Consider the following 23,809-nt stretch of genomic DNA (forward strand, 5'->3'; position numbering starts at 1 on the left):
CGTCGCCGAATGATCTTATGGAACAGTGGCCGAAGGGCATGAGCGAGGAGGAGGCGCAGCGAAGGTTGTTAGCGGCGTAGTGCGTCGGACGCGGAAAACAAAGTCTTCGGCGGCAACGGCGTCGACACCGGTTCCAACTCCCATCCCCTCCCTTAAGAAGGTGGAGATTGTTGATATTCCCGATGATGGGGACTCTGATGCGGAGGGATCTCCCCTTATCCGTAAGAGAAAAGAGACAGCCTCTACCGCTGGCAAGGAAGTGCCTCCTCCGGCCAAGAAGGCCAAACATGGTACCTATCTATCCTGTGGCTCAAATTTAGCCGGGCCATTAGGTGCGCCTGATGACAGGCTTTTTGATATGTCGAAATATGTTGATGCTGATGCCTTTATTAAATTTTGTAGACCAACCGCTGCCGGCTTTCGCTCTCATTGGGCAGCAAGTGGAGGGGATCTCTGCGCAGGTCGGTGATCAGGGCGTCACCGTCAACTCTTCATCCCAGAAGGCTTCCCTCTCTCAGCTGCAGCTGCAGGCTGGTGGTCAAAGTGTCACCACCGCCCCTTTCTCCCAGAAGGCTTCCGTTTCCCAGCTTATAGAGGAAGGCACGAAGCTGATTAAGGAGCTGGCGAGGTGGAACGTGGTTACCGGTGCTCGCCTCATGGAGCAGGAGAAAGCCGTGGCTCGAGCTGTTTCTGAGCGTAATGCCACTAAGCAGGTGGCTGCGTCGGCGAAGCTGGATCTCCTCAATGAGCAGAGGCTTAGGGGAGATGCTTTGAGAAGGCGCTCTTGGGCGAGAGAAAACTCGGGGAGGACGCTAAAAAGGAGGTCCTTCTTTGAGAGCCAAGGCCGAGGCTGCGGCGGCCGAAGCTGCGAAGCTGTTGGAGAAATGTAACCTTGTTCAGAGGCGTGCCGACCTCTATCTCCAGCAGAGGAACGAATCCAGGGACCTGTTTAAGGCCCAGGCGGAGGTGATTCGGGGTAAAGAGGCCATCATTAGGCAAAAGGAGGAGGACATTGAGATGCTCCAAACCGTCATGCTCCCCAAATCCGTGCGCTGAATTCGGGATTTGGCCGGAAGGAGCTGCTAGGGAAGTGATCGGGGAGCTTTTCCCTCTTGTTGGTTCCTTTCCGTGGGGCCAATTCGACGAGCTGCTTGATGACAAGCTCGAGGCTAAGGAGAAAGCCGTGGCGGAGAAGGCCAAGGAGGCGGTGAGGGCGAAGATGGAGAAGGAGGCGGCCTCGGAGAAAGCAGCTCTTGCTGAGAAGGCTAAGGCGGCCAAGGAGGAAGACGAGAGGATGAGGGCGGCTGATGATGCCGAGGCCAAGGCCGAGGCTGCTAGGAAAGCTGCTGGGTTGCCCATTGAAGAAGATGTGGCTACCGCTGCTGATGGCAAGCAGCAACAGTCATAGGGAGACGGGCGGTTGTCACCAGGCTCACCCGGCGTCTCGGATTGCCTTATCTCTTCACACACTACTACGTGTTGCTTGATGAGAACAAGTTTACAGCAGATCTGTTTCAGCTGTTCGGGGGCCAAATATTAAACCCTTCCTCTCTGCCATCTTTTGGCGCTCCAAATGATATATTTGTAGCTTTTGCTTTTCTTTCCTTGTAGTTTGTACAACTTTGGCAGGTTGTGCTTTGGCTTATCCCAATGGGGACGGCCATTGTCTGTATTCTTTGTAATTTGTTGAAACATATTTAATAAGAGCTCGTTTCTTCTGCCTCCGGCTTGGCCGAGGTCTTTACCTCATTCCCTTTTTCTTGTGCTAATAACTGAGCATCTCAATCTATACCTAACGTTTCATTTTGTCTCCGACTCGGCCGAGGTCTTTTCTCATCCTTGTCTGATGATTTTTTTTTTTTTTTTTTACGTTATTAATTGGGCGTCTCCTCTGCTTCCGCCTTGGCTTGGTCGAGGCGGTCTTAGAGTGCGTTCCTCAGCTGTGCAACGCTTCTAAGGCGTTTTGATCGCTTTGCGAGTATCAACTGCGCTAGTCGTGACCGTCGATGTGTTTATTTCCTGAGTGTGATTGCCATTCTTGCCGGTGTGACGGTGTCAGCCGGCGAGTGCTCCTTGTTACTGACTGCCGCTCTTGTCAGTGTGACAGTGTGAGCCGACGTCTATTTCTTAATAGCGTCTAACGTGGCGTCTACCACTTGGAGTGACTGCGACGGCGTCTACCTCTTGGGGTGACTGCCATGGCGTCTACTACTTGGGGTGACTGCGACGGCGCCTATTTCTTGGAGGAGACTGCCGCTCTTGTCGGTGTGACAATGTGAGCCGGCGTCTATTTCTTGATAGCGTCTAACGTGGCGTCTACCACTTGGAGTAGCTGCGACGGCGTCTACCTCTTGGGGTGGCTAGTGGCGTCTACTACTTAGGGGCGGCTCGCGACGCGCCTATTTCTTGGAGGAGACGCCGCTCTTGTCGGTGTGACATGTGGCCGGCGTCTATTTCTTGATAGCGTATAACGTGGCGTCTACCACTTGGAGTAGCTTGCGACGCGTCTACCTCTTGGGGTGGCTAAGTGGCGTCTACTACTTGTGGCGGCTAACGACGGCGCCTATTTCTTGGAGGAGACTGCCGCTCTTGTCGGTGTGACGATGTGAGCCGCGTCTATTTCTTGATAGCGTCTAACGTGGCGTCTACCACTTGGGTGACTGCGACGGCGTCTACCTCTTGGGGTGATGCCGTGGCGTCTACTACTTAGGGCGGCTAACGACGGCGCCTATTTCTTGGAGAGGCTAGCGCTCTTGTCGGTGTGACAGTGTGAGCCGGCGTCTATTTCTTGATAGCGTCTAACGTGGCGTCTACCACTTGGAGTGAGCTGCGACGCGTCTACCTCTTGGGGTGGTGATCGCCGTGGCGTCTACTACTTGGGCGGCTAACGACGCGCCTATTTCTTGGAGGAGACTGCCGCTCTTGTCGGTGTGACGGTGTGAGCGGCGTCTATTTCTTGATAGCGTCTAACGTGGCGTCTACCACTTGGGTATCATGACGGCGTCTACCTCTTGGGGTGATTGCCGTGGCGTCTACTACTTGGGGTGATCTGCGACGGCGCCTATTTCTTGGAGGAGATCTAGCTCTTGTCGGTGTGACAGTGTGAGCCGGCGTCTATTTCTTGATAGCGTCTAACGTGGCGTCTACCACTTGGAGTGACTGCGACGGCGTCTACCTCTTGGGGTGACTGCCGTGGCGTCTACTACTTGGGGTGACTGCGACGGCGCCTATTTCTTGGAGGAGACTGCCGCTCTTGTCGGTGTGACAGTGTGAGCCGGCGTCTATTTCTTGATAGCGTCTAACGTGGCGTCTACCACTTGGAGTGACTGCGACGGCGTCTACCTCTTGGGGTGACTGCCGTGGCGTCTACTACTTGGGGTGACTGCGACGGCGCCTATTTCTTGGAGGAGACTGCCGCTCTTGTCGGTGTGACAGTGTGAGCCGGCGTCTATTTCTTGATAGCGTCTAACGTGGCGTCTACCACTTGGACTTAGGTCTACCGCGCCCACTTTGGGCTCCCCCGGCGACTTGACTGGGTCAGCTTCTCCCAGTGCTCCGTTCAAATTTCTCGGAGTCACGTTTTGGGCCCTGGTATCCTGGACGGTTTCCGCCGCTCTTGTCGGCGTGACGGTGTGGAGCGTATTGCGATTAGGTCCAGGAGCATTTTCAGTTTTGCTACGTCAACCACATGTCCCATTATGGTGACCTGGTTGGCCGGCAGCGGCGTGTCGGGTATTGTTGGCATCCCGAACTCTGGTTGGATCACTCCGCCGGTGGAGGGCTGCACGACTCCAGAATTGTTGAACGTATCATCTTGGTAGAATGCGGTTTCGTCGGTCACGACTGCGTCTTGTTGTTTCGACATCTTCTTAGCTTTTTTGGGTGGGTTTTTGTTGTTTTTTTTTTTGTTTGGGAAAGAATGTGACTAGCTTCTAGTGTCTTTTCCCACAGACGGCGCCAATTGTTCCGGGTATAATTCCAGAGCAAGTATTGTTACCACCCGTGGCTTGTAGAAGGACGTCTTTGCTTGACTTCCTCCCTTGACCTCTCCTGAAACAATGAACAAACTGAGGGCTCGGCTTTGGCCGAGCGTACTCACTCCGACGCCCAAGTCAGTAAACTTAAAGGATTAAGTTGTGTTACTTGGCTAGGTATGTATTGTAGAGAGATAAGGAAGATATTACCAGATGAATAGTGTATTTAGGTTCAGTTGTGGGATCCTTTCCTCAATGAAGGTTGAGGAGTATTTATAGGCTTTCACCTTTTGTCACGTAGTGGCCAAGTGGCCAAGTGGCTAGCAGGTGGAAAGACTGATCTACCCCTCGGCCGAGGGACCTATGGCAGGCCGGCGGGCCATGTTGACTCACCGCCGAGGGGTCTTGGATATATGAGTACGCGGATATGTGTCCCGGCGGCTAGTTGTCACGCCGAGACCCAGGCTAACAAGCCGATGGGCTGCATCGGCTAGGCTGTCTAAGTCGTTGACTTGCTGCGGATATCTTTGGCCTTGTTCAATATGTTGACTTGGTCAGCGGTGCAGAATATGCCCCATCACTTTTAATGACACGATATTTTAATAAATTTAATATTTAAAATATTCTATATTATTTCACATTATACATAAATTTATCTCCGTTATTATATGATAAAAAAATTGTATACCTTTTTTTTAAATAATTGTACATAAAAATTCATTGGCTTTTAATGATAAGAAGTTGCACAAAAAATGTTAATAGTAAATATATTTTAAAAATAACATCATTAATTTCTCGGTAAAAAAAAAACTTTTATTAAAATATTCATTTCATGACTTTTTACAATTTTAATTTTTATTGCTCAAATTAAAATAAAGTGATGAGAAACATAAAAAATAAGTGAATTATCAATTTAAAATCTATAAATAATACGAAATACACTAAAAAATAAAATTTTATAAATACCGTGCATATATTACACGAGATCTAAACTAGTTAAATATTAAATATTCACACACAGTCAATAGTATAAACCTCTAACCCCTACCTTATCATTTGCTCTAAAATCCACTCCTCTTGGACAAATAGTTCATCTAAGTTCGTAAGTTTGTAACTTTATTTTTTGATGACGAGGGGATTCGTGTCGCTATTTTTAGTGTATATTGGGTAAACTCTCAAGTATATGTTAAGCCACCACACCCATTCAAGAGTGACAGACTTGACGAACAAATAAATTAATACTTGACCTATTATTAAAAAAAATGATCTAACATTAAACAAATACAGTAGCTAACATAACCAGTTATAGGTCAATGGAATGATAAGCATAACCATTGATCGAAACCCATGCACTTTGTTTCTTATAATCTTATTATTATGTTTTCTTATCAAAGGATGGATTTTTTAACATAAAAAGTAAAGTTAGGGTTATCAAGAATGTAGGAGTACTAAAGTGACATTAATTAATTAACTAATTTAATTAAATAACATAATTTTACTTTATCCTTTATAAGAAAGAAGAAAACTAAAATAAACAACTTTGTTGAAGCACAAAGCAATTCAATTGTCAAACATCTTGCTTCATAATTAAACATGACAACAATGGACAATGGTTATAAAAGACAACACAAATACTATAGCCACTTCATAATTATATACACATTTATTACATACACCATTTAATTTCTCCATAATTAAGTCGACAAAACTATGGATAAGAGGGTAATATTATTGGTAGTTTTGACGATATCTTTCGCTTTTGTAATTTGTCATGCAGATAAACATGGCTCCAAAAAAGGGAAATTAGTAGATAATTTTTACAAAAAAACATGCCCTAGTGCTGAAGATACTGTGCGAGAAGTCATTGCAAAACATGCTAAAAACAAGCCAACTCTTGGTGCCAAGCTTTTACGTTTGCATTACCATGATTGTTTTGTCCGGGTACGAACCACTAATATTCTTACGATCTCTGTTTAATATTTCGCATGTACTCTATATTTAATAATGTCTAGCGTTATTTAATAATGCATTAGTTAGTCTTGTTTACAATTGTCGTAAACTTATAATATAATATAGTCGAAATGAATTAAGAATTGAAATTAAAATTTGACAATTTGTATATTATATTACAGGGTTGTGATGGTTCAATTTTACTAGACTCGACGAAAAACTCGCCATCAGAGAAGGAAGGAATACCCAATTTAACATTAGAAGGATATGATATAATTGAAGAAATTAAGACAGAAATCGAAAAGAAATGTAAACAAGTTGTTTCTTGTGCTGATATTTTAGCTCTTGCGGCTAGGGATGCGGTTTCTTTCAACGTAAGATTATCTTCCTTGTTGAATTTATGTGATTCTTTTTATTATTTTTCAAATTTTATTATTACTTTGTATATATTTAATCCTTTTTTACAAATCAGTCCATATACTCTTAGGTGTTGTTTGGGTGACGCCTAAATTGGGTGCCACCCTCTCACAATCATTTTTAATTGGAGGGGTCCCCACTCATCTCATGTGAGAGGGTGGCGCCCAAATTGGGTGTCACCGGGTGACGCCCTTTCATTTTCCAACTTTAGAAATACTTTTGTAAATGAAAAAGTAGAAATTAGGTCAAACACTATTTTTTAGAGAGTTTAAATCTACTTTTAGAAAGTCATACACTACCACTAGGCCACCAAAAGTAGAAGTAGCAAATTGGTACTTCTACTACTACTACTAATTTTTCTTTTTATTCATAAGCTTCTATCGCATGCAAAAATAGTATTTGAGTGACTACATAATATTTTCAAATTTCGTCAATATAAATTTCATTCAAATGATAATATTTGGGATACATGTGATTTTTAGAAGCAAAACAAACAAGTTGTTCAGGACAAACATATCAAAGAATGAAAAACAATTTTTTTAAAAAGTTGGCCAAGCACTTACAAATGTTTAGGTAGTTTATGAAAAAATCCTTTTAAAAAAAGAAAAACTCTATTACAAAAGTAAGGCCAAACAGCCTCTTAAATTTGGTTAATACTTCTAAATTAATTCACTATCACAATTCAAATGTGTTAACAAAAAAATAATTGGTTTGTCATAAAAACATCATTTAATTTATTGAACATAGAGGTATGGGGTTGGAATTAACCATTAACTAGGGTGAACATGGTGTTATAAGTCCTAAAATTTTACTTCTTGCATAGAACATTGATTGCTTAAAGTCCCAAAATTTTGGCATAGAACAAAAAAATAAATAAATATTCCTTATAAAAAGCATGTCATTGATATAATTACTCATTTTAAAATGGATTTGTATATGTTTGATTTTATCGTTTTCTCATTCTTGGAAAAATGGAGTTAAAAACTTGTCATATAAAATCACTTAAAAATCTTATCATATAAAAACACTTAAAAATCAATCATATTTATCTTTTTTTTTTTTTTTTTTTTTTTTTGGGAATCATATTTATATCAAGATATATACGAAATAGAATAAAATTATTAATCAGAAAAATCACTCCTTATATTATCTTCTCTTAAATCAACCACCAACTATTATAACAACCCGACCCGTTACTATTGTGGTGGGTGAAATCACTTACTCCAATCTTGCTATAAACTCATAAAGTTCGTGATGATGTGAGACACCAAACGATCGTAAAATTGCTCTAATAGCATATAACACCCTAATTCCCTAACCCACCATCGTCGTAACACACTCCTCTTAAAGATGAGACCACTTTTAGTCCCGCTTTTGTCCTCAGTTAATCCCAAAAATACAAAGTCTTATAATTATTGTGGTGAGTAAATCACTTATAAATTTATCATATTCCTCAATTTTCCAAAGAGGAACAACTTAACCTAATAAGTTTTTAGGGTGTTGCACAATGCATCTGAGTTTATTGCATTATTGACAACATATTAAGGTTTTGGATCGGCCGCATTATTTTACCAACCACCGACGTTGACAATATTGCATACCATATCTTCTGTTCTTTTTATATATACAATTCAAAAATGTTTTTTCAAAAATCTGATGTTAAGAAATTAGTTGTAGCATCAAAAATTACAAAACTTTTACCGAAGACAAAATTAAAATGTGCAAATTTACAAATATTCATATGAAAACAAGAGCACCTTGTTACTTAAGAATTCTTTTCATAGAATTATTGGGATAACCCTCACATGTGGAAACTTTGGGTTTCTTCACAATTATATGGTTATTTTTTAGGAAAACATTGTTCGAAGAGTTAACAATTGAAATACTTTAAAAATGGGATAGAGTTATTGTTCAGAGTATTTTAATCATAAGTAAAAAAAGGCAAAAAGGTACCGTTGAAGATATGTTAAAGTTGAATTTTTTTGGTCTAAACCATCCGGTAATCCGAACCACATTGGGCCGACTAATCCGGATTTCGGGGCATGTCCAAGGAATACGGTATTTAAACCCCTTCCAATCGCAGTTGTGGGGGATCGATCCGCAGACCTCCCTACCGAGCGCAGCCCCATGCTACCACTGCGCCAACCAACGATTGGTTTACAATGATAACCTGCATGTGGTTGAAATCAGACAATGAGGGTAATCATATATAGAGGGAGTGACTTACATGAGATAATATTTGATGTCTTCTATTTACCAACAAAAACTATAATTTTTTCCACATAAAACACTAAATTAAAACCTAAAATTTAGCCTATTTTGTGTAGTCTATGCTGGAAATAATATTATTTTGCGAGATTCGTACACCGGTCTTACAATACTCTTCTTACATGATAATTTGTGATTCTAAAAATGCTATTTTCTGATTCCATAATTGTTAAGTATAGTAAACCTTAAGTAAAATTTTAAAGACAACTTTGTAGGAAAATTTAAGTTAATTAGCATGTGATTTAAAATTACGTTTATACGAAACTCACTTGCAATAATTCTTGTTACAATTAATCAAACTTTTTGTGAAATAGTTTGGGAGATCAATGTGGAAAGTGGTCACAGGACGAAGAGATGGAACTATATCAAAGGCTTCAGAGACATTGCCGGGTCTTCCTTCCCCATTCTCTAACTTCACCACCCTTAAGAATGTCTTTGATTTTAATGGCCTCTCCACTCGTGATCTCGTCGCCTTGTCAGGTAGACTTTTTTTACATATTATAAATCTTTTTTTTTTAGGATGAGTTGATTATTAATAACATAATTTACATTTCGACGCACTTTTATCGTTATTCTTATGGATTTAAAATTATAAATATTTAATTCTGCAAATTGTTGAGAGAAATTAGTTAATTTGGGTTAGATATGAAGATTGTCAATGCTTAAGTTGTATAACTATAAAGATGTATGATGAACCATTATTTTAAAATCATATTATTTTTGAGGTTTGATACTTTCTTAATAGTACCAAATTTCTAGGCTATTGACTTATTGAATAAGATTGTGTATAGTTCATTTTTTGTCCACCATGACCTTATCAATGTCCCTATTAGAATTTTAGATTATTAATGTCCCTATTAGAATTTTAGATTATTTATAAATGTCTTTTCGAAAAGATGAACTAGTGTTGGAGGGAAAATTACTCAATATATAAAAAAAAAAAAAGAAAGAAAGTAAATATTATTTGATAAATAAATTGGAAAAAAAATTATACATCGAATGTACTACATCAAACTTAATTTATAACTGGGTTTTTGTGTATTTTTTTCTGAATTTTATAAATTTTATGAGTTATATTTTAGTTAATTTTATGTAAAAACTCAAATTTCTCTGAGTTTATATGTAATATTTTTGAGTTATATTATAATTTTTGAGCTTAATATTTAAGTAAATAAACTCAGAAACTTTATAATAAAACTCATATTTTTTTAAAAAAAAAAAAACTCAAAAACTTTATTTTAAAGCACAAAAAATGCACCATCTAATGTAGTACAACAGATGTATGGTAAGGGTTCCATGTGCACAACATGAAACGTGAGTGGTATTATGTGTACAATATTTTAAATTTTATTTTAGAAAACAACTACCTATTTTTCTCTCAAAATTACTCACAGTTTAATATAAAACAAGTTAACAAATAACCGCAAAATATAACGAATTTTTTGATTTGGTCATGATGGACACAAAACAAACGTGAGATGTATCATAAGCATAAACTTAAAATACTCTTTTGTAACCAAAAAAAACTTAAAATACTCTTTACCATAAAAATGTGTGAGAACTTAAGGATAACGCTTAAATTTTCCGTTACAAAAATCAATATGATATGGATATTGAAGATTAAATTAATTTAAAGAGCTTAAATGGACCTTCTAAAAAAAATATTACAAGAAGGTACTCGCTTGAAAAAAAAACCTTTTGATGATTGTATCAATAGAGAATTAAGAATTTTTTGTGTCGATTTTTAATCTAAATATCTTTTTTTTTGATACAATTTTTAATCTAAATATCTCACACATTAACTAAGGTTTACTTGCAAAATTGTCTATGTTAATATTAAATACAAAACAGTAAATCAAAAATAAAGATACTTTGATCTGTTCGTTATTAGTTTTGATTTAAATATGTTTGATTTAGTAGTAAACTGATGGTATAACTTTGATGAGGTATAAACTTGATTCATACTAATTCTTGCTTATGTTTTTCGTTGGCTTTGCCACTATTTAATTAAAATTTCTTTTTTTTTTAAGGTGCACATACTATTGGTGTTGCTCATTGCAGTTCGTTTAGGAAAAGACTTTTCAATTTCACTGGCACAGGAGATCAAGATCCTTCATTAGACAAATCTTATGCTGCATTTTTGAAGACAAAATGCAAAAATCCCAATGACAAAAAGACAACCACTGAAATGGATCCTGGTAGCTTTGTCTCTTTTGATAATCAATATTTTTTGACACTAATGAGACAGAAAGGTCTTTTCCAATCTGATGTTGCTCTCCTGACCAATAAAGATGCTAGACAAATTGCTCAACAACTATTGAAACCGAAAAAATTCTTTGATCAATTTGCTATCTCCATGCAAAACATGGGAGCCATACAAGTACTTACAGGTGTCAATGGAGAGATTAGAAAGCGTTGTAAGAGCAATAGCAATAGAAGAACTCTACATAAAGTTCTTATCTTGTCATGCCACATTTCATTAATTCCAATGTTTAAGAACTTTTATTCACAATAGATGACACTTTTATAAAGTTCTTAAATGAAAAATAGTAAATTTGTAATTGGTATTCACAATTTTCAAAGTCATGTTAATTGGTCCCCAAATTCCCATGTATAAACAACCAAGTTCTTATTTTAGAACTTAATTCTTAAAATTAAGAACAACCTTGTAGTTGCAATAGAAGAACTTTTTATTTTGGGTTCTTATTGCTCACCCCAAGAATAAGAACCACTATTGCTATTGCTCTAATGTGGTTAACCCATAAGTACAATTTATAAATTTGTAATAATATTTATTAATATTAAATAAGAAGATATTGAACTAGCATGTAATAATATTGATAAATATGAATAAGATAATTATTTTATATCAGTTATATAACTATTAAAACAATAATACCAAATCATTTAATCCAGAATGATATTAGATTGATAACATTAATTGTTTTATTGGATTAATGCGTTTGAAAGTTTATACACACTAGTATGATCCAAGGGATTGGCATCAACACAATGGCATCGATTTAATAAAAATCGATAACAAATGTAATTTAAAGTGGCATTCACATCGGTTGTGACTTGTGAGTAAGAAACTGATGTCATTAACGTTTTTGAATAATTGACATAAGTTATAAATGTACAACCGAGTCAATTTCGCATTATTCTCATCGGTTGTGCAATTAGAACTGTTCCGGGTGTAAATCCAGAGCAGATGTTTGATACCACTCGTAGCTAGTAGAATGATGTCCTTGCTAGAATCCTTCCTGCGGTCTCCTGAAACGATGAACAAACTGAGGGCTCGGCTTTGGCCGAGCGTACTCACTCCGACGCTCAAGTCAGTAAACTTAGAGAGGTAAGTCGTTGTTACTTGGCTAAGAGTGTATCGTAGAGAGATAAGGAAGATATTACCAGATGAATAGTGGTTATTAGGTCAATTTGTGGATCCTTTCCTCAATGAAGGTTGAGGAGTATTTATAGGCATTCACCTTTTGTCACGTAGTGGCCAAGTGGCCAAGTGGCTCATTAGGTGGAAAGACCGTTTTACCCTCGGCCGATGGACCCGAGGAGGCTAGCCGAGGGTCTTGGATATGAGTGCGCGGATATGCGTCCTTACCGGCTAGTTGTCGGCCGAGACCAGTGTGACAAAGTAGATGGATTGTGTCGGCTAGGCTGTCTAAGTCGTTGACTTTGCTATGGATACCCTTGACCTTGCTCGATATGTTGACTTGGTCGGCGGTGCGAGAATATGCCCCATCAATTTGCCCCCAGCGTAGTCTATGCCGTGGCATGGGCTCCGATGTATGTTGAGCGTATATTCTGCGCAAGTATTTTGCAAAAATTTTTGCGTCGGCTTCTTCTGATGCATCGGCTTGATCATTCGTAGGCCTACTATATCCCCCCTCCATATGGATGCGTAAAGGGTATCCGATGTGGAAAGAATGATGATGCGGCCGAGACCAGGGTGTGAGTGCTTAGTTATTTCGATGCCCCGGCCGTGCTTCATGGCTTGGTCGATCGTGTGGCGGCGGAGAGCGGGAACTTAGGAATTTTACGAGGGAGATGAACAGTGGAGAGATGTGAATGGGCGTGTTGAATACGCTTGGTAACTGTAGTATTGATTGACATTCAACTGTTGCAACGATTGACATTCCATGGTTGCATGCCTGACACGTGTTTGCTTGCTGGTTGGTTGACGCTTCATGGGCTGTGCCCTGATTGGTCCTTCTTTATGGGCTTTTTCCTATAAATAGGGCAGTTATTCCGTGATTTTGGCCATTACTTTCATTTCCTCAAATTTTCGAAAATTTTCTCCCAAAATCTTCATCTTTCTAAACTTTCAAGGGCTTTCTATTCTTCAAATCTTCGGTCTTCGATCCGGCGAGTGTATTTCTTCAAGGTAATCAAACAACTTTTCTTTTATTTCGTTGGTAATTCGTTGTGAACATGTCTTCTGTTGATGCTGGACCTAGCATACCTGCGTCGGGGGGCCCTAGGTCTCCTTCTCCTGAAGTTGATCCTCAAATTCTTGAGGAATGGGAGGACTCTGATTCCTATGGTGACCTTGGTGATGATTTTGGTGATGAAGTGGAAAGGCCTCGTCGTAATGAAGGGAGGCAGTACGTTATGGATCACGGCGCGCTGTAAGGCTCGTCTTGACCGTGCTTGGACTCATAAGCTCGCCAGTTGTTCAGGCGACAAATTTTTCGAGGGCCATTTTTTCTTCGGTAGGGGATACGAAATAGTTATCCCCGAGGAGGGTCAGGCCGTCTGTTGCCCTCCACCGGGCCACACCGGCGTATATATGCACCATCTGGAGTATGGGCTCGGGTTTCATTGAATGGGTATGTTATGGCCATTATTAGAGCCATGAACGTTGCCGTTGCACAACTGCACCCGTTGGCTATGAGGACCATAATCGGCTTTGTCTGGCTCTGTCTCTTCAAAGGGGAGGCTCCAACGGTCAATTTATTCCGCCGGCTTCACCATCTCAAACCATTTTCTGGCCGCGTCGGATGGTACAGTGTGGAGATGGAGCCGGGTTATGTCTCCGTCAACAAACTTCCTTCTTGTAAGGACTGGCAGGGCCGGTGGGTGTACGTTAAGGTGCCGGATGACTATCCGCTGCCCTGCTTCTTCCAGCACCGAGTTAACTTGCGGTGTGAGACTCAGGCGGAGCATGATAGATGGGTTTCCCGGAAGAAGCTCAAAATGGATGCTAGCAGTGTCTACCTTCAATTGAATGAGAGGCTGGCAATGAGGCTCTTTGAGACGGATAAGAGTGGGGTACCGAAAAAATGGATTCCCCCGACGCGAGATCATCCTTCGGGATGAGCCGCTCTGCACGTGGGCCTCATACCGCCCTAGCACGGGGTGAGTGGGGTCGGTGTGAGGCCCATCGCCGCTCTTAATGCTCTTGCTCCTTGGATTTTGGTTTATTTCCTCCTAACTCTTGCTTTGTTCCTTTCACAGACCACTTTGGAAAAGACTTGTCTGAGGATCTTCTTCGGAGAATGGGACTGCACAAAGATGGGACCGTTGCTAACTCGCATCCGAAAGCTGTAGCCCACGACCGTAGGAAGTCGGTGAATGACCTCATGGAACAACGGCTGAAGAGCTTGAGCGTGGAGGAGGCTCAGGCGAGGATCGTTAGCGGTGTAGTGCGTCGGACGCGAAAAACTCCGTTGACCCGGCTCCATCTCCTATCCCTCCCCAAGAAAGTGGAGATTGTTGATATTCCTTCGAGGGGGACTCGATGGGGAGGGATCTCCTCTCATCCGTAAGAGGAAGCGACAGCCCCTCTGCGGGCGAGGAGTTGCCTCCTCCCGGTCGAGAAGGCCAAGCATGGTAACTAACTATCTCGCGACTCAAATTCAAAGGGCTTTCGATATGTCGATACAGGTTGATACTGATGTCTTTATTAAATTCTTGCGGACCAACCGCATCGGCTCTTGGTCTCGTTAGGCGGCGGTAGGGGGTCCTCTGCGCAGGTCGGTGATCAAGGCGTCACCGTCAACCCTTCATCCCAAAAGGCTTCCTCCTCCCAGCCGCGGGCTGGTGGTCAAACTGTCACCACCGTCCCTTCATCCCAGAGGGTTTCCGTCTCCCAGCTTATGGAGGAAGGCACGAAGTTGATTAGGGAGCTGGCAAGGTGGAACGTCATCACCGGTGCTCGTCTCATGGAGCAAGAGAAGGCCGTGGCTCGAGCTGTTCATGAGCGCAATGCCACTAAGCGGGTGGCTGCGTCGGCGAAGCTTGATCTCCTCAATGAGCGGAAGCTTAGGGAAGCTTGGCTGAGAGAAAACTCAGGGAGGACGCTGAAAAGGACGTCCTGGCTGAGAGAGCCAAGGCCGAGGCGGCTGCAGCCGAAGCTGCGAAGTTGTTGGAGAAGTGTAACTTTGTACGGGCGTGCGACCTCTATCTCCAAAGGAGGAACGAATCCGAGGGCCTGTTTAAGGCCCAGGCGGGGGTGATTCAGGGCAAAGAGGCCGTCATCAAGCAGAAGGAGGAGGACATTGAGATGCTCCAGACCGTCATGCTCCCCAATCAGCGCGCGAATTCCGAGATCCGGTGAAGGAGCCGCCAGGGAAGTGATCGAGGAGCTTTTTCCTCTTGAGGATGCCTTTCCGTGGGTCGATATAACGAGTCGCTCGATGATAAGTCTGGCGGCTAAGGAGAAAGCCATGGCGGAGAAGGCCCGGGGAGGCGCGAGGGCGAAAATTGAGGAAGAGGCGGCCGCGGAGAGAGCTGCTCTTGCTGAGAAGGCTAAGGCGGCCAAGGAGGAAGCTGACAGAATGAGGGCGGCTGATGACGCCGAGGCCAGAGCTGAGGCTGCTAAGAAAGCTGGTGGGTTGCCCAATGAAGAAGATGTGGCTACTGGCTGCGATGGTAAGCGAGAATCATAGGGTCGCTTGATGAGAACAAGTTTACAGCAGATCTGTCTTAGCTCCTCACATGCTACCAAGTGCTGCTTGACGAGAACAAGTTTACAGCAGATCTGTTTTAGCTGCTTGGGAGTCAATTGCTAAACCCTTCTTCCCTGCCATCCTTTGGTGCTTCAAATGACGCTTGTAATTTTTGTTTTTTTCTTTCCTTGTATTTTGTACAACCTTGGTAGGTCATGTTTTGGCTTACCCCAATGGGGACGGCCGTTGTCTACATTCTTTCCACCTGTAAGCTGTTTATTAATAATAAGAGTTTGTTTCCTTTGCGTTTGGCATGCCGAGGTCTTTTCTTGTTTTTGCCTGAGTTGCCTTCTGACGTCTTTAATTGAGCGTCTCCTTTTGTTTTCGACTTAGCTTGGCCGAGGCGGTTTAGGGTGTTTATCTCAATTTTAACGTTTTCAAGGCATTTTGATATGTTTATCATATGCGCTTGCCGCGACTGTCGCGGTGTCTGCTTTCTGATGGAGACTGCCGCTCTTGTCGGTACGACAGTAAGAGTCGGCGTCGGCTTCATTCTTTATAACGACTGCCGCTCTTGTCCAATCGACAGTGTGAGCAGGCGTCGTCGTTTTCACAACGAACGCCGCTCTTATCCAATCGACAGTATGAGGCGGCGTCGGCTTCATTCTTTATAACGATCGCCGCTCTTGTCAATCGACAGTGTGAGCGGCGTCGTCGTTTTTCTAACGAACGCCGCTCTTATCCAATCGACAGATATGAGACGGCGTCGGCTTCATTCTTTATAACGATCGCCGCTCTTGTCCAATCGATCAGTGTGAGCAAAGCGTCGTCGTTTTCACAACGAACGCCGCTCTTATCCAATCGACGATGAGAGACGGCGTCGGCTTCATTCTTTATAACGATCGCCGCTCTTGTCCAATCGACAAGTGTGAGCGGCGTCGTCGTTTTCTAACGAACGCCGCTCTTATCCAATCGACAAGATGAGACGGCGTCGGCTTCATTCTTTATAACGATCGCTCTTGTCCAATCGACAGTGTGAGCTGGCGTCGTCGTTTTCACAACGAACGCCGCTCTTATCCAATCGACAAAGATGAGACGGCGTCGGCTTCATTCTTTATAACGATGCCGCTCTTGTCCAATCGACAGGTGTGCAAAGCGGCGTCGTCGTTTTTCACAACGAACGCCGCTCTTATCCAATCGACAAAGATGAGACGGCGTCGGCTTCATTCTTTATAACGATCGCGCTCTTGTCCAATCGACAGTGTGAGCAGGCGTCGTCGTTTTCACAACGAACGCCGCTCTTATCCAATCGACAGTATGAGACGGCGTCGGCTTCATTCTTTATAACGACTGCCGCTCTTGTCCAATCGACAGTGTGAGCAGGCGTCGTCGTTTTCACAACGAACGCCGCTCTTATCCAATCGACAGTATGAGACGGTGTCGGCTTCTTGATGGCGCCTAGCCTGAAAATTGAACATTTTGACGAAACACTTGGTCCCTTTTACATTTGATATTAACATGCGTCGGGGTGCCCACAGTTGTTTTGGGCACCTCCGGCGCTAAACAAGGTCTATTAGTTTCCTAATGCCTTATTTAGAGGGATTGCATGCTCTTCCCACATCAGCCGTCGGTTGCATCCATAAGGTCGCCCTTTGGTTGTGAGGATGAGCCTTTCCCTTTCTCCGACTGCTTCGCCACTTTGAGGGATTGCATGTTGCATCCTCCCGCGCAGATATCCGGATGTTGACCACCTCGTCCTTCTCGTCTTTGGAGACGAGCTTATGTGCTTCCCCGGTCCGAGACATACATTAGTGTCGGGGCCGGATGGACATCACTGCGTTGGCATCGCTCAGAGTAACACGGCCTATCAGGGCGTTGTAGGCGGATGAGCCGTCGATGACGACGAACTCAGCTAAGACATTCTTGGCCGCATTCCCCTCGCCGAACATCACCGGGAGTCTGATTGAACCCAGGGGTACCAGGCCAGCCACCGGAGAAGGCCGTACGGTGGATGGGTGCGGGGGCTCAAATCCTTGAGTCTAAGGCCGAGGCTGTTAAAGCACTCCCTAAACATGATGTTCGTGTAGGCGCCTGTGTCAATCAGACACCTCTTTACCAGGTGGTTGGAAATGTCCAAGTTGACTACGAGCGGGTCGCTGTGAGGGGCGATGACTCCCTCGTAGTCCTTCCCTCCAATAGTCATATCGGGAATGCTGGAGGCGGGGGTCGCTGTGTTGGGCACAAAGTTGATGGCCTGATACAGCTCGTTCAGGTGCCTTTTGTGCCCATGAGCCGACCCGCCGTTCTCGTTACCTCCGATGACTACGTGGATAACTCCTATCCGTTGAAAAACGGATTTCTTATCCGAGCCGCCGGCGTCAGTCTTCTGGCCTTTGGCCACATACTTGTCGAGGCACCCCTTTCGGATTAGCTCTTCAATGGCATTCTTCAGTCTGCGGCGATTGTCGATGAGGTGGCCGCACAACCGTGGTACTCGCGATGCTTGGTTCGCGTCACCATCTCCTTTTGGCTTGGGAGGCCGTTCCCACTTCGCCCTCGCCGCTCGGGCGAAGACACAGGCGGCCGATGCGACTAGAGGGGTTTTGTCATGGTAATGCCTTTGGTAAAACATCCCCGAACTCCCCGGCGCCCCGTCGAGTCCTGCTTCTTGGCGGATCTATCGGGCCGTGACTGTTCTTCTTGTCACGGCGTTTCTCATCGATCGCGACTGTTAGTGTCGCGGCGTCTCTCATCCTGGGACCGTCATCCCGGCTTTTTCCTCTCGAGGGCTTGGCCTCGCTGGGGCCTACCCGGTCTTGTGGTAATCTTCCACCTTGATGGCCGATCGGCCATCTTCCTTGCAGCGTCCGGCCCGTGCCCCGTGCTTGATGAGCTCGTCCTTTAAGCTTCCCTTTGGGAGGCCCTTCATTAGTGCGAACGCCGCCGCCTTCGGGGTTGATCTCCCGAATCTGCTGGACTTTGCCGTCGAACCTCTTCACATAGGCACGCAGAGACTCGCCCTCCTCCTCGTTTGATAGTCGAGGTCCGATGTTTCCACGGCCCTCCTTTTGTTACAAGAGTACTGGGCCAAGAAAGCGTCCTTTAGGTCGGCGAAGCAATATATCGAGCCGTTAGGAAGCCCCTTGTACCAACTCTGAGCCATCCCATGCAGAGTCGTTGGGAAGACCCGGCACCAGACTTCATCGGGCTGCTCCCATACCGACATGTGAGACTCAAAGGCCTCGGCGTGGTCGGTTGGGTCACTATCTCCTTTGTATGTGAGCGCCGGCAACTTCAGCTTGGGTGGCACGGCGATGTCTAGGACATAGTCGCTTAGGGGCTGCTTGACCACGTGTCGGATGACACGCGGCGACCGACTCCTCGCATTTCTCGTCCGGCTCCTCTCCTCGTAGCGAGAAGGACTCCTTCTTTGATTTGGACTTCCTCTCCGACTCTCATGAGTCGGACTTCGCTGGTTCCCCCGGGGTGTGCCTCGTCGGTGTTGCGGCGACGCTGTCCCCTCCCGAGTGCGAGATGGACTTATGTTTACCACGACCACCTTGGGCTCCTCCGGCGTCTTGATATGGTCTGCTTCTCCCAGTGCTCCGTTCAAGTTTCTTGGAGTCACGTTAAGGCCTGTTCTCTGGACGGCCTGCGCTGCGTTGGCGTACCTGTGTGAGCTGGTGTACTCCCAATCAGGTCTAGGAGTGTGTTCAGTTTCGCTATGTCGACCACCTGTCCCATGATGGTGACCTGGTTGATGGGCGGCGGTGTGTCCGGTAATGTCGGCATTCCGAATTCCGGTTGGATTATTCCGCCGGTGGAGGTTTGCACTACTCCAGAATGGTGAAATGTATCATCTTGGTGTAGCTCGGTTTCGTCGGTCACGACTACTTGTTGCTTTGACATCTTAGCTTTTGGGGTGGGTTTTTCTTGTGTTTTTGTTTTTGTTGTTCTGGGAATGAATGTGACTAGCTTTTAGTGTCAACTCCCCACGAGACGGCGCCAATTGTTCCGGTGTAAATCCGAGCGGATGTTTGATACCACTCGTAGCTAGTAGAATGATGTCCTTGCTAGAATCCTTCCTGCGGTCTCCTGAAACGATGAACAAACGAGGGCTCGGCTTTGGCGAGCGTGCTCACTCCGACGCTCAAGTCGAAACTTAGAGAGGTAAGTCGTTGTTACTTGGCTAAGAGTGTATCGTAGAGAGATAAGGAAGATATTACCAGATGAATAGTGGTTATTAGGTCAATTTGTGGATCCTTTCCTCAATGAAGGTTGAGGAGTATTTATAGGCATTCACCTTTTGTCACGTAGTGGCCAAGTGGCCAAGTGGCTCATTAGGTGGAAAGACCGTTTTACCCTCGGCCGATGGACCTGAGGAGGCTAGCCGAGGGTCTTGGATATGAGTACGCGGATATGCGTCCCGGTGGCTAGTTGTCTGGGCCGAGACCCAGTGTGACAGGCCGATGGATTGTGTCGGCTAGGCTGTCTAAGTCGTTGACTTTGCTATGGATACCCTTGACCTTGCTCGATATGTTGACTTGGTCAGCGGTGCAGAATATGCCCCATCAAGAACTTATGTCAATTTTATATGAATATGTAAAATATAATTGGCATCGGTTGTGTAATTAAATATGATGCCAGTGTTATTTATTTTGCCATTGACTGCCTAATAAACTGATCTCAATATAATTTTATGGAACTTAAATTAATATTACTTTAACATCGGTTATTTGTAAACAACCGATGACAATATCTAAACTAAAAGAATACAAACCACGGCTGTTCTATTTCATACTACATTCATCACGTTGTGGCTTTGCCCTATTGTATAAACAGCCACCGCACCCTCGTGCAATTACCACGCTGAGGGCTGTAAACGAGCCGATCTGAGCTCAAGCTCGGGTTCGGCTCGAAGGTCGTCGAGCCTAAAAAACTAAAGCTCGAGCTCGATGTTCGAATTGAGCTCTTTTTATCATTATATTATTTTTTTTTTTTTTTTTTGGGGAAATGTAAGTAGATTTCATTAATCATCAAAAAAGTCCCTTTACATCACTGTTTAATAAGACCTAAAAACTAGGGAGATAAGCTATGAAGCAAAGGACCTCACAACTCATTCACCCATTCAATAACAGTCCTATTTTTACACTTTAACTCAATCATTTTCAGCCGAGCTCTAACATCTTGCTTCATCCTCTGAACTAATACCATAGGCTTAAGAACAACTTGATCAATCCTACAAGTATTACGATGTTGCCAAAGATGATACATGAGACTTGCTAGGATGACCCCAACAACCTTCTTCTTAGTAGCAGATTGGGTCCTCCATTTGATCCACCAGTGTATACAAATCATGTGCGAATGTAACGAGAATCTTGCACCATAATTGAATCGATGATGCAATGCTTACTGAAAGCACACTCAAAAAACAAGTGAGTGTGATCCTCGACCATAACTCCACATACTTCACAAAGAATTATTAACCAAAATACCCATCTTTACCGGTCTATCCCTGTAAGTAGCCTATTCGAGCTACTAACCAAAGAGAGAAAAGAGTGCTTGGGACAAATCCAGTTATTTAAAGTCCAAGGATACCAGGTAACCTTATCAGTGAGAGGTTTCAGGTAATCATACCCCTGCTGAATTGTGTAAGGCTCAACTGTTAAGAGAAGAGACTTGAGCTTGTTCTTGACTTGGCAAATTTTCCTCCAAGCCCAGCTAGCTCCATTATGAGGTTCATAGTCCATCCATTGAGCGGACTTAATATACACTTTGCATGCACCCACCGAACCCGCAGGTGATCAGTTTTTTGTTGCACCCACCAGACATACATTCCTATGGTAGCAATGTTCCAAGTGTGAAGGTCCCTGAAACCAAGATCCCCTTGCTTCTTAGGTCTGCATATCTTCTCCCAAGAAACCAGTGCAGGATGTTCCTTAGGATCCTTTCCATACCAAAGATATTGTCTGCAAATCTTCTCAATAGCATCAATGACAGTCTTAGGCAAGATAAAAATGCGAGCCCAATAACAAAGGTGTAATGTACGAGAACAGATTGAATCAACACAGCTCTACCAAAGATAGGACAATTTCCTGGACCCCAGGGCTCTAATTTTTCCAACCACATTATCAACCAAACGATTCTGATCCATGACAGACAAATGCGTTTAGGGGAGACAGAACACCTAGATATCCGAAAGGAACCGCATTTCTTTTCATTCCAGTGATCTGCTCAAGTTCCTGGATAAGACTAACAGGAACTCCATTAGTGTAGAAATTGGACTTACCACTATTCATCACCAATCCAGAAGCCTTGGAGAAATACTTGAAGGCTTGAAGCAAGAGCTCAATAGAACCTCTATCACCCTTGCAAAACATGATAAGATCATCGGCAAAAAGCAAAGATGATTGAGATTGATCCTCTTACACAAAGGATGATGCCCAACTTTTGATGCTTCATCTCACATAAGCACTCTCTTTGAGATATTCCGGACAAAGAGTGAATAAAAGGGGGGAGAGAGGGTCCCCCTGTCTTAGCCCCCTTTGTCCTTTAAAGAATCCAAAGATTTCTCCATTGAGGGAAAGAGAATAGGAGGGGGAGGTAACACAATTCATCAGCAACTCAATGAACTTCTTAGGAAAACCAGTAGCCTCAAGCATTGCAGAAACAAACGACCACTCAATGGAGTCATATGCTTTTTGAAGGTCAAGTTTCAATAACACTCTAGGAGAACAGCTCTTCCTATTGTACAATCTAACAAGGTCCTGGCAAATCAAGATGTTGCCAACAATGTCTCTCCCTTTGATAAAAGCCCCCTGAGAAGGACTGATAATATCAGGAAGGATACGACTCATTCTAGCACAGATCACTTTAGAAAGACACTTATAAATAGTGTTACAGCATGCAAATCATTATATTATTTTCACCTTCTCATCTTTTGAATTTAACTAAATATAAATATTTTAAAACCAATAAGATTATGAAATACTAAAAAATATTATATTATAACATATTTATAAATGCGTAAATAACATATAGATTGAACTAAAATTAATATTACAATTTAAAAATTATTAGACAAAAAAATTATAAACGAGCTCAAACGAGCTTCATATCCGAGCTTTGCTGAGCTCGGGCTTGACTCGTATTTATTTAGCCAAGCTCGGCTCAAGCTCGGTTTGACCGAGAACGAGCCGAGCAGATTCTAAGAGCTCGACAAGCCGGTTCAAATCATTTACAACCTTAACCACGCCCTCGTTCTACACAAGGCTTCTCCATTCTCAATCACCGCCACCACTACGCCCTCACCCACCGCCACCACGACAAACGTTCCTTTTGTTTGATCTAGTGGTGCAACACACGACCACCGCCACCATATTTTATCGGCAGTCTACTTCCCACACATTGGCACCAAAATCCATCCGCGTCGTACCTAGGTTCGCTTACTATCTAAATAAGAATTTACCCGCCCTACCTAGCCTGTTGTTCGGTCTTTTCCCTACACGTCGTCTCGTTGTTGTCACCATGGACTCGACGACTCCATACGAAAATCACTTAGTGTCATTATTGTCGTCCAGATGTCCAATTCAAAGCCATGCGATTGATAACACGACCTATTGTCCTTGTTGTCGCACCGACTATGCTGTTTTTTGTCCAGACATCGCGTTCCGTGCGTCCTAACTTTGAATTTTTTGTTTGTCTCGATGTCTTGACATATTGATGATTTTTTATGTTAATACATCTCACGAGTGCGATTAATATTGTCTATGGTTCAATGATAGAATTCCTTTATCGGAATTAAAGCTTCTGGCATTAGTATACTTGTGTTACAAAGGTGAATTTGTAACACCCCAACTATCCGGCCAAGATAATTGGAGCGTTACTATCTCGGTTTCCCGAGGTAGGGCTTTAAAACTCCAATTAAAGAACATTTTAATGATGTAATGTTTAGTGAATTACATAAAGGTAAACAAATGGTTAAATAAAATACAACTCGTGACATCTATACTCGATCTTCTAGACAACTAGACTCGTCCCGTGATATCATCAAGCTCGTCCCGTCTCCCGCGTACTATCCAAACAACCTGAACATAACCTGCTCCTCATATGGCCAAAGGATATCATATGGATCGACACGGGTCACTCCAAAAGAGATAGGTGACAATTACACAGACACACAAACATCAGTTTCATTAAATAAATAAATTGTGACACGACTCGAGTGTGTGAACATATAACATGAATTATGATATGAATGAACCACTGTCAAGCAACCTCCACCACGGTACTGGGACA

The 23,809-nt window shown here is 43.3% G+C and overlaps 1 protein-coding gene and 1 long non-coding RNA gene across 2 annotated transcripts in view; one reads left to right on the forward strand and one right to left on the reverse strand.

Annotated features, from left to right (window-relative positions):
- LOC141598464 (uncharacterized) overlaps positions 1–23,809 on the reverse strand; it is a 162,048-nt gene that overhangs the window by 47,332 nt on the left and 90,907 nt on the right. The window lies entirely within an intron of this gene.
- LOC141593286 (peroxidase 3-like) lies at positions 1,295–11,124 on the forward strand. Its single transcript, XM_074416129.1, has 5 exons — positions 1,295–1,388; positions 5,752–5,915; positions 6,107–6,298; positions 8,924–9,089; positions 10,640–11,124. The coding sequence occupies exons 1-5, from the start codon at positions 1,295–1,297 to the stop codon at positions 11,122–11,124; spliced, it is 1,101 nt and encodes a 366-aa protein (XP_074272230.1).

This window comes from Silene latifolia, chromosome 1 (genome assembly GCF_048544455.1).
Source record: "Silene latifolia isolate original U9 population chromosome 1, ASM4854445v1, whole genome shotgun sequence".
NCBI lineage: Eukaryota > Viridiplantae > Streptophyta > Magnoliopsida > Caryophyllales > Caryophyllaceae > Silene > Silene latifolia.